Raw genomic sequence first — 15,390 nt, forward strand, 5'->3', positions numbered from 1 at the left:
GAATAGGGCTATTTACTGTTTGATCTCAAATACATGAATAAGAAAAAAAAAAAAACCTTGTCCATTAATTAACTTTTGATGAGACATACTTTTTAATTGAAAAGGATTCCAGGTGACTCTCTCATGAAGCTGGTTAAGATAATGCCAATAGTGTACAAGGTGTCATCAAGGTAAACGTTTACTTTGAAGAAACTAAAATATGAAAACACGCTTCGTTTCTTTAACACTTATTTGTTCTGTATGTTATTTCATTGTTTTGATGTCTTCACTACTGTTCTACAGTGTAGAAAATGGTCACAACACAGACAAACCTATGAATAAGTAGAGTAGGGGTGTACAAACTTTATCATACTTCCAACTTACCGACCACTTTCATCGGAACACCTGTACCCTTGCTTCTTTATGCAATTATCCAATCAGCCAATCACATTGCAGTACAAAAATCTTTTCAGAAATTGCTGATTTGCTGGGAATTTCAGGCACAACAGCCTCTAGAGTTTACAGAGAATGGTGTGGAAAAAACAAACATCATCCAGTTCTGCAGGCCTTGTTGATGAGAGAGGTCAGAGGAGAAGGGTCAAATTGTCTCAAGCTGACAGTAAGGCTAAGAGAACTCAAATGAGCACTCTTTACAACCGCAGTGAGCAGAAAAAGCATCTCCAAATGCACAAAATGTGTTGGGTGTGGGTTCAAATTGGATGGGCTTCAAGAACAGAAGACCACACCAGGTTCCACTCCTATCAGGCAGGAAGAGGAACCTAATGCTACTTTTTTTTGGATACAAGACTAGTTTTTGTTTATTATTTTTAGGTTTATTTTTCCAATACCAGGCCAATTGTGCTGCAATTATTACTTTTTTTTCTTAATTGATCACCACTGCGATGCTCTGGCGACTTGTCCAGGGTGTACCCCGCCTTTCGCCCGTAGTCAGCTGGGATAGGCTCCAGCTTGCCTGCGACCCTGTAGAACAGGATAAAGCGGCTAGAGATAATGAGATGAGATGATCATTCACCACTGCGATGATCTGGAGACTTGTCCAGGGTGTACCCCGCCTTTCACCCATAGTCAGCTGGGACAAACTCCAGCTTGCCCGTGACCCTGCACAGGATAAGCAGTTACGGATAATGGATGGATGGATCATTCACCAAAAAGCTAACTATTTGGACTAAATACACCCATCCATCCATCCATCTGCTGTTTTATGCAGTTCTCTAATCAGCCGATCCCTTGACAGCAGCACAATGCATCAAATAATGTTGATACAAATCAAGAGCTTCAGTTAACGTTCACTTCAAACATCAGAATGGGAAAAATTGTGATCTCAAAGTGTGACTTTCTTTCACTGTGGCATGGGTGTTGGTTTGAGCCAGATGGACTGGTTTGAGTATTTCAGAAACTGCTGAAGCGCCGTGTAAGCCAGGCGCTGGACATTAGGTTGTCATATTGCACTATGCCACTGGGGCGTTTTGTAGGCTGAGAGGGATGTCAAAACCTCACAACCACCCAGGCAATAACAACCTTTGGAACCCATAGCAACCTTTGGAACCAGCAGGAGGTGGTTGTGAAGATGCCACCATCACTTGGGTCCGAACTGCTTGGGGGAAATTCCGTGAGCTACTCCCCATCTTGACAAGCAAAAGCTTTTCCCTAAAGACCCGTGGCTCCGTTTACAACTCTTGTGTACGAAGCACAATGCTCTATGCCAGTAAATGCTGGCCTATGAAGAAGGCCGACCTGTATCGTATACAAAGGAACGAGCGCTCCATGCTTAGATGGGTATGCAGTGTGCGGGGAGACGCCAACATTCTAACTTCCTCCCTGCTAGGAAAGCTCCACCTCACCGATACCAACACAGCCACTGCTGTAAGACGCTTGAGGTGGTATGGACATGTTCATCACAGTGCTGCTTGAATTTCCAGGGTTGTTGATCTTGATGCGTGTGGGCGAAAACCTCAGGGCCGCCCCCGAAAAACCTGGTTAGGAGGGTGTCAATAGTGATCTCAAGAAGTACGGTCTTTCAGTAGCTGACACGCAGAATCATGGAAAATGGAAGGCTGCTGCGAAACGTCTAACCCACCTAGAGGTGGAACCATGATGTAAAACTGGATGGCAGCAGCTAATCTCCTGGGGTTTTCACACACAACAGTCTCTCGAGTTTACACAGTGCGAAAAACAAAAAAGACTGAGTGAGCGACAGTTCTGTACATGGAAACAAACGCCTTGTTGATGAGAGAGGTCAGAGGAAAATGGACAGATTTGTGGTTCGAGCTGCCAGGAAGGATACAGTAACTCTTTACAACCGTGGTGAGCAGAAAAGCATCTCTGCATGCAACAGCAGAAGACCACATTAGGTTCCACTCTTGCCAGCCAAGAACAGGAATCTTAGAATCAAGAACAAGTTCCTATTAAAGTGGCCGGTGAGTGGGTATTCAAACAGGGGTGTTGGCTCTCTCTGTGTGACTACTACAACACATTGATGGAAGGCAGTAATATTACAAGAGCCAGGAAAAGGGAAATGGATTGCCGTGACATCAAAGGGAAGGAATTAATGGGCCAAAGAAGATTATTGAGTGAAAAATATTAGACACACATTGCCATAGAGGAGAATACTAAGGTTCCAAGGAAAATTGTAAACAAATGATGAGACGTGTCTGTGAAGAATCTCAGTCATCCAGGTACATAGTAATCTGTGGTTGGTAGAAGAGAGCAACTGGACTTGCTTGAAGATTCTTGAAAACGTTTCGCCTCTCATCCAAAAGGCTTCCTCAGTTCTGTCTGACTAATAGGGAGTATCAGGTATTTATCCTCTCATGGATCATCATAGAATCCGAATCAGAATGCTGATGGCTGCATTGTAGGTGGCTGATAAAAGATGTCTTAGACACCCACCTCTGTTCAGTGATGGTCGTTCCCAAGGACGCGTTATCCTAATGGGCTTCATGGGCAGCTACCCAGGGCCTCGGCCACTAGGGGGCCTCGGAGGTAGCGAGATCGGAAAATATGAAACGATTTGAATTTCTCTAGTTGTTGTTGAAGGTTTGAAAATTCATCTTGGATATACAGATCTTCAACTGCTTTTATGCCCTTACGAACCCAATGGCTCAATATTCCATCTGTAATCTGATGGGAAATGCTGGGATTATCACACAGAGGAGTTTTACGAAACAGAGAGATGTTCAGACCGATGACAGCATGAGCTTCACGCCATGCAGAGAAAGAGTTCAAAATGAGAGGGTTCTTAGTAATGTTTAGGAGTATTTTCTTAGAGGTTAGGAAAGGAAGAGACTTCAACGGAACATGTTTTAATTGGTGTTCAATAGGGCGCCATCTTGCCATACATTTGTCCCCATGTAGCCAGCAAGGACGCGTTATCCTAATGGGCTTCATGGGCAGCTGCCCGGGGCCTCGGAGGTAGCGAGATCGGAAAATATGAAACGATATTTTCAGAAGTTTTGATCATATTGATAACATTTTTGATGCATTTCGCCACCCGTAAGGAAGCCCACCTTGTCCCGTCGCATAAATCACCCGTCATTGTCAATATGATCACTGTCCACCATGTCTTCACACGCTACGCCAGCTTGAGTTCAATGATTGAATTAATGACTTCGCTTTCCAGAAAAGTAGGAAAGTGTCCTTGTAAGTTGACCCATGGCTGTCAAACTGAATGCGCAAAGCTGCGTGCCACTGCTGTTTGGGACTTTACGTGTGTGAAAGGATGAAATGTTTCACATAGCCTAACATTTTGAGATTTATTTCTGAGAAGCAAGATATTTTTCTTTCTTTGTTATCGCTCTTTGTTTTCACAAGTTAAAAGTCGCCTGGATTCCCAAATGAAAACGAACGGTTATATACCGAATGAATGTTCTTGTTCTGAATACTAAAGAAACCGTTGTAGGCCGAGGTTATGTTCTTGCCATGTTGTTCATTGACTCACTCATTCAAAGGCTTCTCGAGGCTAAACTTTAGTTACCCAGACTTGTTAACCGTGATGTCTGATGGATTTTTTCACCATGCAGTTGCCTATTTCACCATTGCTTTTTCTCGATTAAATAGGTGTTGATGGAGATCAAGTTGTATCGTTCAATAGTATTTCTAATTGTGCCACTGTCATTATTTAAGTTTCTGTGTCTAGTTAGACAAACACGTCTGAGGGGGTGAATTTGCTGAGCGCAGTTGACAACAGGCGGGGGTGGGACCTCGGGGGTGTGTCTGCCCAGGGCCTCGGCAAGGGTGAATGTGGCCCTGGTCGTTCCAGGTTGACAAAAATGAACGATCCTATCTAGCTAAGATGTCTGCCAGTTTTCTGGAAGTCCTCTCATACTCCTGCACCAGTCAAAGGGAGCTCATCCCAAAGTGCGTAGAAACATGTCTGTGAAGATTCTCAGTCATCCAGGTACATAGTAGAAGAGAGCAACTGGACTTCTACCAATCTGTGGTTGGTAGAAGTCCAGTTGCTCTCTTCTACCAACCACAGATTACCATGTACCTGGATGACTGAGAATCTTCACAGACATGTTTCTACGCACTTTGGGATGAGATCCCTTCCCTTCGACTGGTGCGGGAGTATGAGAGGACTTCCAGAAAACTGGCAGACATCTTAGCCAGAGAGGATCGTTCATTTTTGTCAACCTGGAACGACCATCACTGAACAGAGGTGGGTGTCTAACACTACGTTCACACTGCAGGCTGAAGTGACTCAAATCCGATTTTTTCGCCCATATGTGACCTGTATCCGATCTTTTATTGACAATATGAACGACACAGATCCGATTTTTTCAAATCCGACCCAGGCCGTTTGGATATGTGGTCCTAATTCCGATTCCTATCCGATCTTTTCATATGCGACTTCAGTCTGAACCGCCAGGTCGCATTCATCTGACTTACACGTCATCAACAAGCCACAAACGTCACTATTCTGCGCTGAAGTAGGCGGCGGGTCTCTCAAAAAAAGTTACAACAACATGGCTTTGATGTTCCTTTGAACGGAGGTTGCAGTCACTACCCCACAGAACGCCTGAGCCAAAACCCTTGCCCTCTTCCTTCTCAACCTCCTCCTTAACATCAGGCTATTGTGCATGTTCTGGCTCCGTCGCAACAACAACTGCATCATCGCCAGGTACTCCATGCTGGCTACTGTCATACACAGGAAACTTTAGGTTACTTCCGTAAACACTGGCCATGCTCACTGCGTGTGACGTCGTCGTATCCTGCAATGCGCATGCAGAACACTTTTAGGTCGCTTTTCGTTCATACTGAGGATCACATACAAGTCGCATATATTTGTTAATGTGAACAACCTCACAAAAAAATCGGAATTGAGCATTAAGCCTTGCAGTGTGAACGTAGTGTAAGACATCTTTTATCAGCCACCTACAATGCAGCCATCAGCATTCTGATTCGGATTCTATGATGATCCATGAGAGGATAAATACTTGATACTCCCTATTAGTCAGACAGAACTGAGGAAGCCTTTCGGATGAGAGGCGAAACGTCTTCAAGAATCTTCAAGCAAGTCCAGTTGCTCTCTTCTACCAACCACAGATTAAACGATAAGATGGCATTGTTTTTACTTAACTGGTAAAATCAGTGATACATTTTCCATCACAAAACATACACCCAATCAATCATCTTAGAATCAAGAACAAGTTCCTATTAAAGTGGCCGGTGAGTGTAATCCAACAACTACTGGAGCACAAATCAGAACAGATTATAATAGCAACTTGTTTGTATGTGAGGTTTGCGGAGGAATTAGTCAGTGATCATTTTATTATATTTTATTATATTTTCCCCATAAAAAAACTTCGGGTTTGATTTCCAGTTTTTGGCCAAAGCTGTATTAATCTTGGATAAGACGACGCTAGTAAATGACAAGGACCTTTTAGAGACCTCTAATTCTATGACCCTAACATAATAAGGAAGGAAACACCAGGAAGGGTGGATTCAGACCACAGGGCTTTCTATAGTTTTCAGCACTGTTCATAAAATGCTATTTTATGAATTTTAATTTGCTTCCGAGTGGCGCAGTAGAAAAGTATTTACCCTATCATCGGGAAATTGCACACGTCCGAGCCCAGATGATGCCACAGCCATCCGTGACCAAAGGAGCAAGATTGAAGGGCGCAGATAGCGCTTTCATCCAGTGTGTTATGCTGCCCTGTGATACAGCATGAGCACCAGTTTGAAAAGGTGCAGTCAACTGGTTTCACGTCTCCCTGTTTGTGTGCTGTAGCGTCATGAAGAGAGTTGGCGAGTGACCAAATTGGGATGCAAGATCCTGTTTTATGGACAAGGATTAGCGTCAGAGATAAAATCATCGACACACAATAATAATAATCACCACACTGTTTCTTACATGATTAGAAAATTATTCAAATCGAAACTGCATACTTTTCCATTCCCGTGCAAGAACCGTAAAGAGATGAAGAGGGGCTCAGATGGTGTACGACAGGTCCGAGGAGTCCTTCGTGTCCTCTGAGCAGATGCTTTTAGAAAGCTTTCAGCCGAAGGGGGACAACGACAACGTCATAACATCGAGTCAAATAAATCACTGAATTTATTTAGGGCAGTGTTTCCTAATCCTGGAAGTGAACTACTATATTTTAACATTTCTCCTTTTCTAGAACATCTTCTAAAATATTAAGATGGATGCCTCAATAGATTGCTCTAGATGCAAGAAGCAGATTTTTTTTTAAATATTGGTTCCTTCTATTATAACTCAGTAAGCATAATGAATAACTGTGTCAATGAATTAAAGATTGGGGAAGGAAGGATCAGTAACAGGGTGGAGTGACCTGAAGCAGAGTTACTGTTATCCTGAAGTTGATTAACTTCTTGTTACAGAACATCTAGAAGTGTCTTGGTTTGTACGTTAAACTCGTGTCAAGTCAACACAGGTGTATACACACACGATGCCACCGACTCTGTTCAGGAAAAATGAGGATTGAAAAGGAATGAGCAAGAACACAAAATTCAACAGGCATAACTGATGCTTTTGATTAGCATCAGCTGCTGAATGTGGAATCACTGAAGAAAAATCAGCTCCAGGAGGCATTTCTGCACTGTATTCCATGTGTGTAAGCACCACGATTAAAATTACAACGTATACAGAAAAAAAAAAAAGCAATTTTAAAAATAAGATGCATATAATATCGTTTCAGATGTATACATTCAATGGCAGGAAACAGAAACATAATATAACACGGGTTTTCAATTCAGCAGTGAGTGCCAGATACAGGGACAAGGTGCTTGGCTTTTTTTTTTTTTTCTTTCAAATCTAGGATTTTTCTAATCCCAGTGAAGCGAACTCAGAAGAAAAGAGTTCCAGCACAGAGTGTTTTAGGATTGGGTCCCGTTAGATGACATGGATAAAGAATAAATCAACAATAAAATGAGCTCGAGAATGAAAACTGGTACGAATAAGTATATGTGTTACAACATTCTATAAAAATGATTTTACAAGTAAGTGTAGCTCTTACGTTTGAAAAGCGTATAACTGTATTTTGTACATCGTAGATAGAAATCATCACTTTTATCCTGATTTAGATGGAAGGTCCTACTTCCTGTAACACAACAAACAACGCAACGATGCAGGAAGGGAAAAGAAAGAGGAAAAGGTGCAGGATAATTGGCAAAAGAATCCATAACAGGAGCATATAACATACATATTCGATAGATTTTTCCATATCAAAATAGGGTTCATGTGTTAGTAACAGGAGCACATAGAAATTCAAATGAATCAGAGTTCGTGTTAATTCACCGAAGTCCCACTTGGTGATATCGGACGAACGCCGTCTCCCAAAATATAAGCATGATTGAAGGGAGGCGTGGCCATCCAACACCGGTGCATTGTGGGAAATCTCCGAATGAAACCGCAAACATGGAGAAGGACTTGAGATGAAATCAGTCCTGTTTTTGTGTCCGTGATGCCTCTTAACACATCTGTTGGGTCACTTTGGAGTTTTACGTGTCATTTTACTCTTTTAAAAGGTTGGGTCTTTTTTTTTTTTTTTAAATACAGAAGACAATTAATGCATTTACATTTTTCTGGCCTTCTCATTTCTTATACGCCAATATTTTTATATTTAAAAAAAAAAAAAAGACAGGCAGGAAAAGAAAAGACTGCTGCCCAGGTGCCTGTGTAAAGGGAAGAGTCACTGTCTCAGTAGGACCTGGGGAAAAGCGCAATATGTCTGCTGTGTGTGTGCGCGTGGTGTGTGTGTGTGTGTGTGAGAGAATGAGTGAATGTGTTATTCCGATTTATGACAGTACAAGTCCTTAAGTGCTTTCAGCTCCTCGATGAGGGTTTTGTTCTGGTTTTCCAGCACGGCCACGCGATTCTCCAGACACTTCACATACTCCTTCTTCTTGCGACGGCACTCTCGCGCTGCCTCCCTGTGGCCGAAACGCAGCGTTACAATCAGAGAACATTAACACGTTAAGGGTTGTTTTACAATCAGGGTACAAAGTTTGTGTCACAGGGGACCAAAATTCAAATTGATTCAAACTGGTTCTTGTACCAGTTTTTAAGTGAAGGACAAGTTAAAGAACAGATTTCAGGTAATTTTTTGACATATGTGTATGGTAGTTTTGTGTAAGATGGGAGAAACAAATGAAGTGATTCTCGGAGAGGACTTTTTTTTTTGACAATTCAGAATCCACTACTTCCATAGTGCTTTTAAATACAAGGCTGTAAGCTTTGTGTTAGTTGTCTCTCATATTTATGTCCCAATATCTTGACCACATTTTAGGATGAAAATAATAAATTTAAATATGTTATTTTATATTGAAAAATTAGCTGTCTCGGAGAGGACATTTTTTTGACACAATTACATACTAATTTGATCAAAATAGTCTGAAAACTTACTGGCATTCAACATTAAAACTTAACTATGTTTCCAATGATCTCATCTCATCTCATTATCTCTAGCTGCTTTATCCTGTTCTACAGGGTCGCAGGCAAGCTGGAGCCTATCCCAGCTGACTACGGGCGAAAGGCGGGGTACACCCTGGACAAGTCGCCAGGTCATCACAGGGCTGACACATAGACACAGACAACCATTCACACTCACATTCACACCTACGGTCAATTTAGAGTCACCAGTTAAAGGTGGGGTATGAGATTTTGGAAGGACGGTTCCCGCAAGCCATATTTTGAAAAGAAACAAGCCCGCCCTCGCCATGCTCCCACCCCCCGCGTCTCGTTAAGTTAGAGTGTAGAGAGCTTGGAAAAATAGCTAAAACTTTCTCATTTAAACTGTGTTTTCAGCCCCAATTTTCACTCCACACACATACTTTTCTCAAAAGTAGTAGCCACACTTGTCCTGATTCACACAATGTGTCTACCTACACGATAGGACTTGCAGTTTTTGAACGAGAAGCCTGAAAGTAAGGAGAGGACAGCCGCGCAGCCCCACAGACTGCCATTATAAACTTGGCAGAAAAGTCACTCGTTTTTAACTCGCTCTAGTGACCTCATTTTTTACACTACAGACAAAAAATTACATCAGTGTGTTCAGGGGAGCCTTGTGGCACTCACTGTGAAAGAATTTTGTGAATATCTCCTTCCGTTTTCGTGTAAATCCCCGTTGTTTGGAGGGACCTTTTTCTATGCATTTCTGTCTCTCCCTGCTCAGCGCGCGGGTTGGAGGAGGGGCTGCTCGCTCGCTCTCACACACGCACACACACACAGAAGGGCCGGGCTGCTCGCGGGCTTCAGTCTGATTGACGTGTCAGTATCCAATCATTTTGAGGTGGTACCTTGACAGGATTGGATGGCGTTTTTCCTTTATTTTACACTGTAGACTGGATTAAAATATTTCGTTTTTGGGTCAAAACTTCTATTGTACTGCTTGCAACATGGGTGTGAGGAGCTTTTCAAGCAATATGGTAAAAAATACTCCTGAAAAAAATCTCATACCCCACCTTTAACCTAACCTGCATGTCTTTGGACTGTGGGAGAAACCGGAGCACCCGGAGGAAACCCACGCGGACACGGGGAGAACATGCAAACTCCGCACAGAAAGGCCCTCGCCGGCCACGGGGCTCAAACCCAGACCTTCTTGCTGTGAGGCAACAGTGCTAACCACTACACCACTATGCCACCCCGTTTCCAATGATATGGAACCAAATATTTGTTTTATGGTATAAAGAATGATTTAAGTGCATCCCTTTTGGAGCTACCTGTAGTCAAAAAAGCACTTTTTCTAAATGACACGAGTACTTTTGCTAAATATGACACATATTGCCATACATTCACCAAAAATAACATTATCACCAATTTTTTTTTTGCATGGTAAATAGATCTATCACAGGGCTACAATAAACAACCAAGTTTATTTAGTCAAGCCTTTTGATATTGAAGATAATAAGTGTTAAATGTGATTTTTAGCTTGTGTACCCTGATTGTAAAACAACCCTTAAATCTGACCCGGTTTAACACAGTTTCTTTCCCACCACAAGTTGTCACGTTTCAGACCATGACTGTGTACGAGCTGTACCTGTTCTTCATGAGGCGGACCTCTCTCTTGCGCGTGGCCTCCTCGGCACCTCCCTGACCCGACGCCATCACCACCCCGGGAGTCATGTTGCCTGAGGCTGCTGTGCGGATCTGATACGCCTGTACGTCGCCGGATGCAGCTGAGAAGCATGACAGACAGAGATAATGTTATAGCGCCACAGAGCAGGACGCACAAAAATGACAACTTTTTTGTGTGTGTGTGTGTGTGTGTGTAATGCAATCTGCACTCAGGATATACATTAAGCCAGCCTTTCTCAACCGCTTCATTAGGGGTGCCGTCAAAAAATTATATATTCTAACATTGAAATAAATAAAATTAATTAAAATTCCAAAAAACGAGTGATACACTAATGCAGATCATCGCCGCCTCATGCATCATCAAAATTTGTCTCACGGCCCCCTTTCCCATGTCACAACGTCACCGCCGGGGTCAGCGTGACTGCGTATATTTTATACGCATACTTCTGAAGGGTGCCGTGACTGAAAAAAGGTTGAGAAACACTGCATTAAGCTTTCAAATATCCATCACAAATTACAGCTGTAATACGGACAAAAATTTTATACCGTGATTATATAGTTCTTTACATCATGATCAGAGTAATCAAATGTACCATGCACTGAGAGGCTCCGGTTGAAATTATGGATTCTCTGAGATGACTGCCATAGTACTATTTTTTGAGCAGCAAAGCCCTGGAGACAATAGTAGTACACCAGTGACCTCAGAGAATCCATCATTTCAACCAGTGTCTCTCAGTGCATGGTATATTTTATTTATATCCATCCATTTTCTTCCGCTTATCTGAAGTCAGGTCACGGCGGCAGCAGGCGAAGCAGGGTAATTCCAGGTGTCCCTCTCGCCAGCAACACTTTCCAGTTCCTCCTCAGGGATTCCAAGGCACTCCCAGGCCAGATGATATATAGAATCTCTCCAGCGTGATCTGGGTCTTACCCTGAGGTCTCTTCCTAGTTGGATGTGCCTGGAAAACCTCCAAAAGGAAGGTGCCCAGGAGGCATCCTAATCAAATGCTCGAACCACCTCAGCTGACTCCTTTCGAAATGAAGGAGCGGCGGCTCTGCTCCGAGATCCCTCTGGATGTCGGAGCTCCTCACCCTATCTCTAAGGGTGAGCCCAGCCACCCTCCTTCCGGAGAAAGCTCATTTCAGCCACCTGTATCCGCGATCTCATCCTTTCGGTCACTACCCAAAGATCATGACCATAAGTGAGGGTTGGAACGTAGATTAACTGGTAAATCGAAAGCTTTGCCTTCCGGCTCAGCTCCCTCTTCACCACGACAGTCCGGTACAACACCCGCAACATACTGCTGACTCCGCCTGTCCATCTCGCACTCCGTTTTACCATTACTCATGAACAAGACCCCGAGATACTTGAACTCCTTCACTTGGGGCAGCAACTGAAAAAGCTGAAAGGTGTCGGCCTGAACTTTTTTTCAGCAGTTTGTGCTACAGTAGCTCTTCTGTGGGATTGGACCGTATGGGCTAGCCATCTTTATAACAGATAGCGAGTGATCAAACACTCGTTCCTGATTCATATGCGACCCTCATGTCTTACAAAGCCAGCCGGTGGAAAGTAGGGATGTCCCGATCAGGTTTTTTTGCCCTCCGATCCGATACCGATCATTTGATTTTGAGTATCTGCCGATACCGAGTCCCGATCCGATACTTCTTATAATCCATAAAAAATAAAGACGAGGAAAGAAACGGATCCAGGATGTTCCTCATTTTTTATTTAACACCTTATTTTAACATCCAACAACTCCGTTAGCAAACAGAGCACTTACGTGAGGCAGTTTGAACAATAAATAACAAATTAAAAAAATAACCTTAAAATACCTGGCAAGAATGTAAACAAATAAAAAAAAATAAAGTGCCACAGTGCCGGTAATTTGCTTTTAAGAACGCATCTCACAGTGGTGTACAGTAATTTCAATTAAGGAAATGAACGTTTTTCTTGATGAAAACAAGCATTTCTACCCTTTCAGGTTTGAGCCCGTTTCTTTTGTCATCCAACGAAAAAAAAATGATCTCATGCTTTGCTTTCCGCTTCGAACTGCTTCCGTGTTCAACTTTGCCGGCAACAGGCAGCCAATAACCAATAGCGTCTCCGCTACAAAGTGATGTCATGCCGCACGCGTTGATGTTGCTGTGTTGAGACAAGAGGTCTGGTCTCACTCTGTGCCAACGCATAGCTATTGATGTGTTAAAAATGAGAATATATTATATAGATATATATCCGATCCCTGATCGGGAGGCAATGCCCGATTCCGATCGAGTCTGAAACCATGTGATCGGGCCCGATTTCCGATCACGTGATCGGATCGGGACATCCCTAGTGGAAAGTGGACAATGCATTTCTTAAAAGTTTGTGACCATAGGTGAGGGCTGGAATGTAGACTGACCAGTAAATCGAAAGACCGGTACAACGCCGCCCCAGTCCGCCTGTCCATTTTGTCATCACTCGTGAACAAGACCCTGAGATACTTGAACTCCTTCACTTGGGACAGTAACTCACTCCCAACCCGGAGGGAGCACTCCACCGTTTTCCGCCAGAGAACCAAACCATGGCCTCAGACTAGACTAGTCTGATTTATAGCCCTCATCAAAAATTCCAAACTAAAAGAAGGGTTAACTTTTAACTTTCGTCTATGAGATTGAATCTTGGCATAAACTCACTGGAGGCAGCCATGTTTGTCGTTTACGTCAGAGTGACCTTCGATCTGCGCAGGTGCAATATACCATGCTATCGCCTGCCTCACCAGGCATGATCATGATATGCAGATCTACACACACAGAAATGCTTGTTGAGCCACAGCTGTGACTCGAGTTGGTTACTAAACCGTTATTTTTGGTATTTGAAAAAGAGACCAAGCAGTACATAAAAACAATTACTGACTCACAAAATCAGAAAGCTGTTAACTCTACTGATTTATGTGGTTATTTTAATGTGTTCAGCTGAAAATCCCCCGGGCTGAAATGTTAATGTTTCTGTTTCGCTTGTATTAATGACTTCTATTTTTGTCTGTCTTTATTTGGAAAAACAAACAAGCAAAAAAAAAAAAAAAGACTCCAGTCGTCTGTACAGCTTGAAACTGTGATGTCAGTTCATGACTGACTCACACCATATCCATTTTTTTTCCCATCTGTGACGTTACAAGATACACAAGCCTTAATCAGTGGCGGAACTATTTTATGTCACATGAGCCATCCTTGGCCAATCCCTGCATGGGAATTTTTTGACGAGGGATATAATGTGCAATATGTTAAAACACACGGGTGAATTATTCACTCGGAGTGAATTACTCAACCAAATCTATTTTTAATAATATGAATGCTAGGGATTCATCACCATCTTGAACCTGAGATAGGTTTAAACAGAATAACAGTGTACTGGCTTCTGCAGCATCAATTAGAGATTAAAGTGGAGCAAAGAAAAAAATCCTGAACTTTTGAAAGTCAAACTAAGATTGGGGGGGGCAACGTCCCCCGAAAAAATGTTAATAACATAACACGCAAAACCCTGCATTCTTGTACTTATTTTCACTAAAACAAGTTATAACTTTTAAGCTTTTTTCTTTCATGTACATCAATGATTATCTCCTAGTTAATGAGTAATTTTCAGGAGTGCATTTAGAAAACGCGGTGTTTTTCCTGGCTACACAGTTCATTACTTTGAAAAAAAAAAATCAGACAGTTGAAGGTAAACTCAGCATGAATGAATGAATGAATTTTATTTTTTTTGAACATGTATAAAAAATGTATGTAACTATTTGTACATACAAAAGAAAGAAAACGAGAAATTAAAAAAAATAAATAAAATAACAAAGAGCTAAGACATTACAAAACACCGCACATTGTTCGAAAAAGGAGTGGGAAGAAGTACAATACTTTAATTTCCCACCCCTTTTTAACTACCCCGAAATCCAAACTACATTAATACACCTATAAAAATATATACCATATATACACTTCATGAATGTCTATATAAATATATCTCATCTCATCTCATTATCTGTAGCCGCTTTATCCTGTTCTACAGGGTCGCAGGCAAGCTGGAGCCTATCCCAGCTGACTACAGGCGAAAGGCGGGGTACACCCTGGACAAGTCGCCAGGTCATCACAGGGCTGACACATAGACACAGACAACCATTCACACTCACATTCACACCTACGGTCAATTTAGAGTCACCAGTTAACCTAACCTGCATGTCTTTGGACTGTGGGGGAAACCGGAGCACCCGGAGGAAACCCACGCGGACACGGGGAGAACATGCAAACTCCGCACAGAAAGGCCCTCGCCGGCCCCGGGGCTCGAACCCGGACCTTCTTGCTGTGAGGCGACAGCGCTAACCACTACACCACCGTGCCGTCCTATATAAATATATAATAACAAAAATATATACTATATACCATATATATATATACACACACACACATAAATATGTATACAAATATTTAATTACAGCAAAATCCCAAAACAGTCCTGTTAAAAAAGTAAAGGTCTGTTTGAGTTTCTAAAGCTTTCAGGTTTCAATGTTGGGGACATTGAGCCTCGTTTATCAATCTTTTAGTAGAGTTGTGCGTTTGCAGAAGCTAAAGTGAACTAAACATTTCCAATTCATATTTATGCGAGTTGAAGCCAATTGTTTACATTAGTTCGTATTGTCTGTAAACTTAAACACACCAATGAATACCAAATTTCTCATATAAATCAGGGGCGTAGCTAGGATTTTTCAGGGATGTGCGCGCGTGTGTCACACACTGACTGGCAGCCTGAGTGCATTATGTAACAAAAAATAAATTACCATTGCTAGTTTTAGGCAGCTTAGAAACCGGCTCTTCCATTATTGCTGTTT

At 42.3% G+C, this 15,390-nt stretch overlaps 1 protein-coding gene across 5 annotated transcripts in view; it reads right to left on the reverse strand.

Annotated features, from left to right (window-relative positions):
* Positions 1-7,044: 7,044 nt before the first annotated feature.
* The window catches only part of creb1a (cAMP responsive element binding protein 1a), a 58,818-nt gene continuing 50,472 nt past the window's right edge, over positions 7,045-15,390 (reverse strand). For all 5 annotated transcript variants that reach the window (XM_060898998.1, XM_060898997.1, XM_060899001.1 and 2 more), the window contains 2 exons: positions 10,500-10,638; positions 7,045-8,394 (listed from right to left, as the gene is read on the reverse strand). In XM_060898998.1, the coding sequence (XP_060754981.1) occupies positions 8,250-8,394; positions 10,500-10,638 (284 nt within the window). In that variant the 3' untranslated portion in view covers positions 7,045-8,249. The remainder of the gene's footprint in view (positions 8,395-10,499; positions 10,639-15,390) is intronic.

The sequence above is a fragment of the Neoarius graeffei genome, chromosome 18 (assembly GCF_027579695.1).
Source record: "Neoarius graeffei isolate fNeoGra1 chromosome 18, fNeoGra1.pri, whole genome shotgun sequence".
NCBI lineage: Eukaryota > Metazoa > Chordata > Actinopteri > Siluriformes > Ariidae > Neoarius > Neoarius graeffei.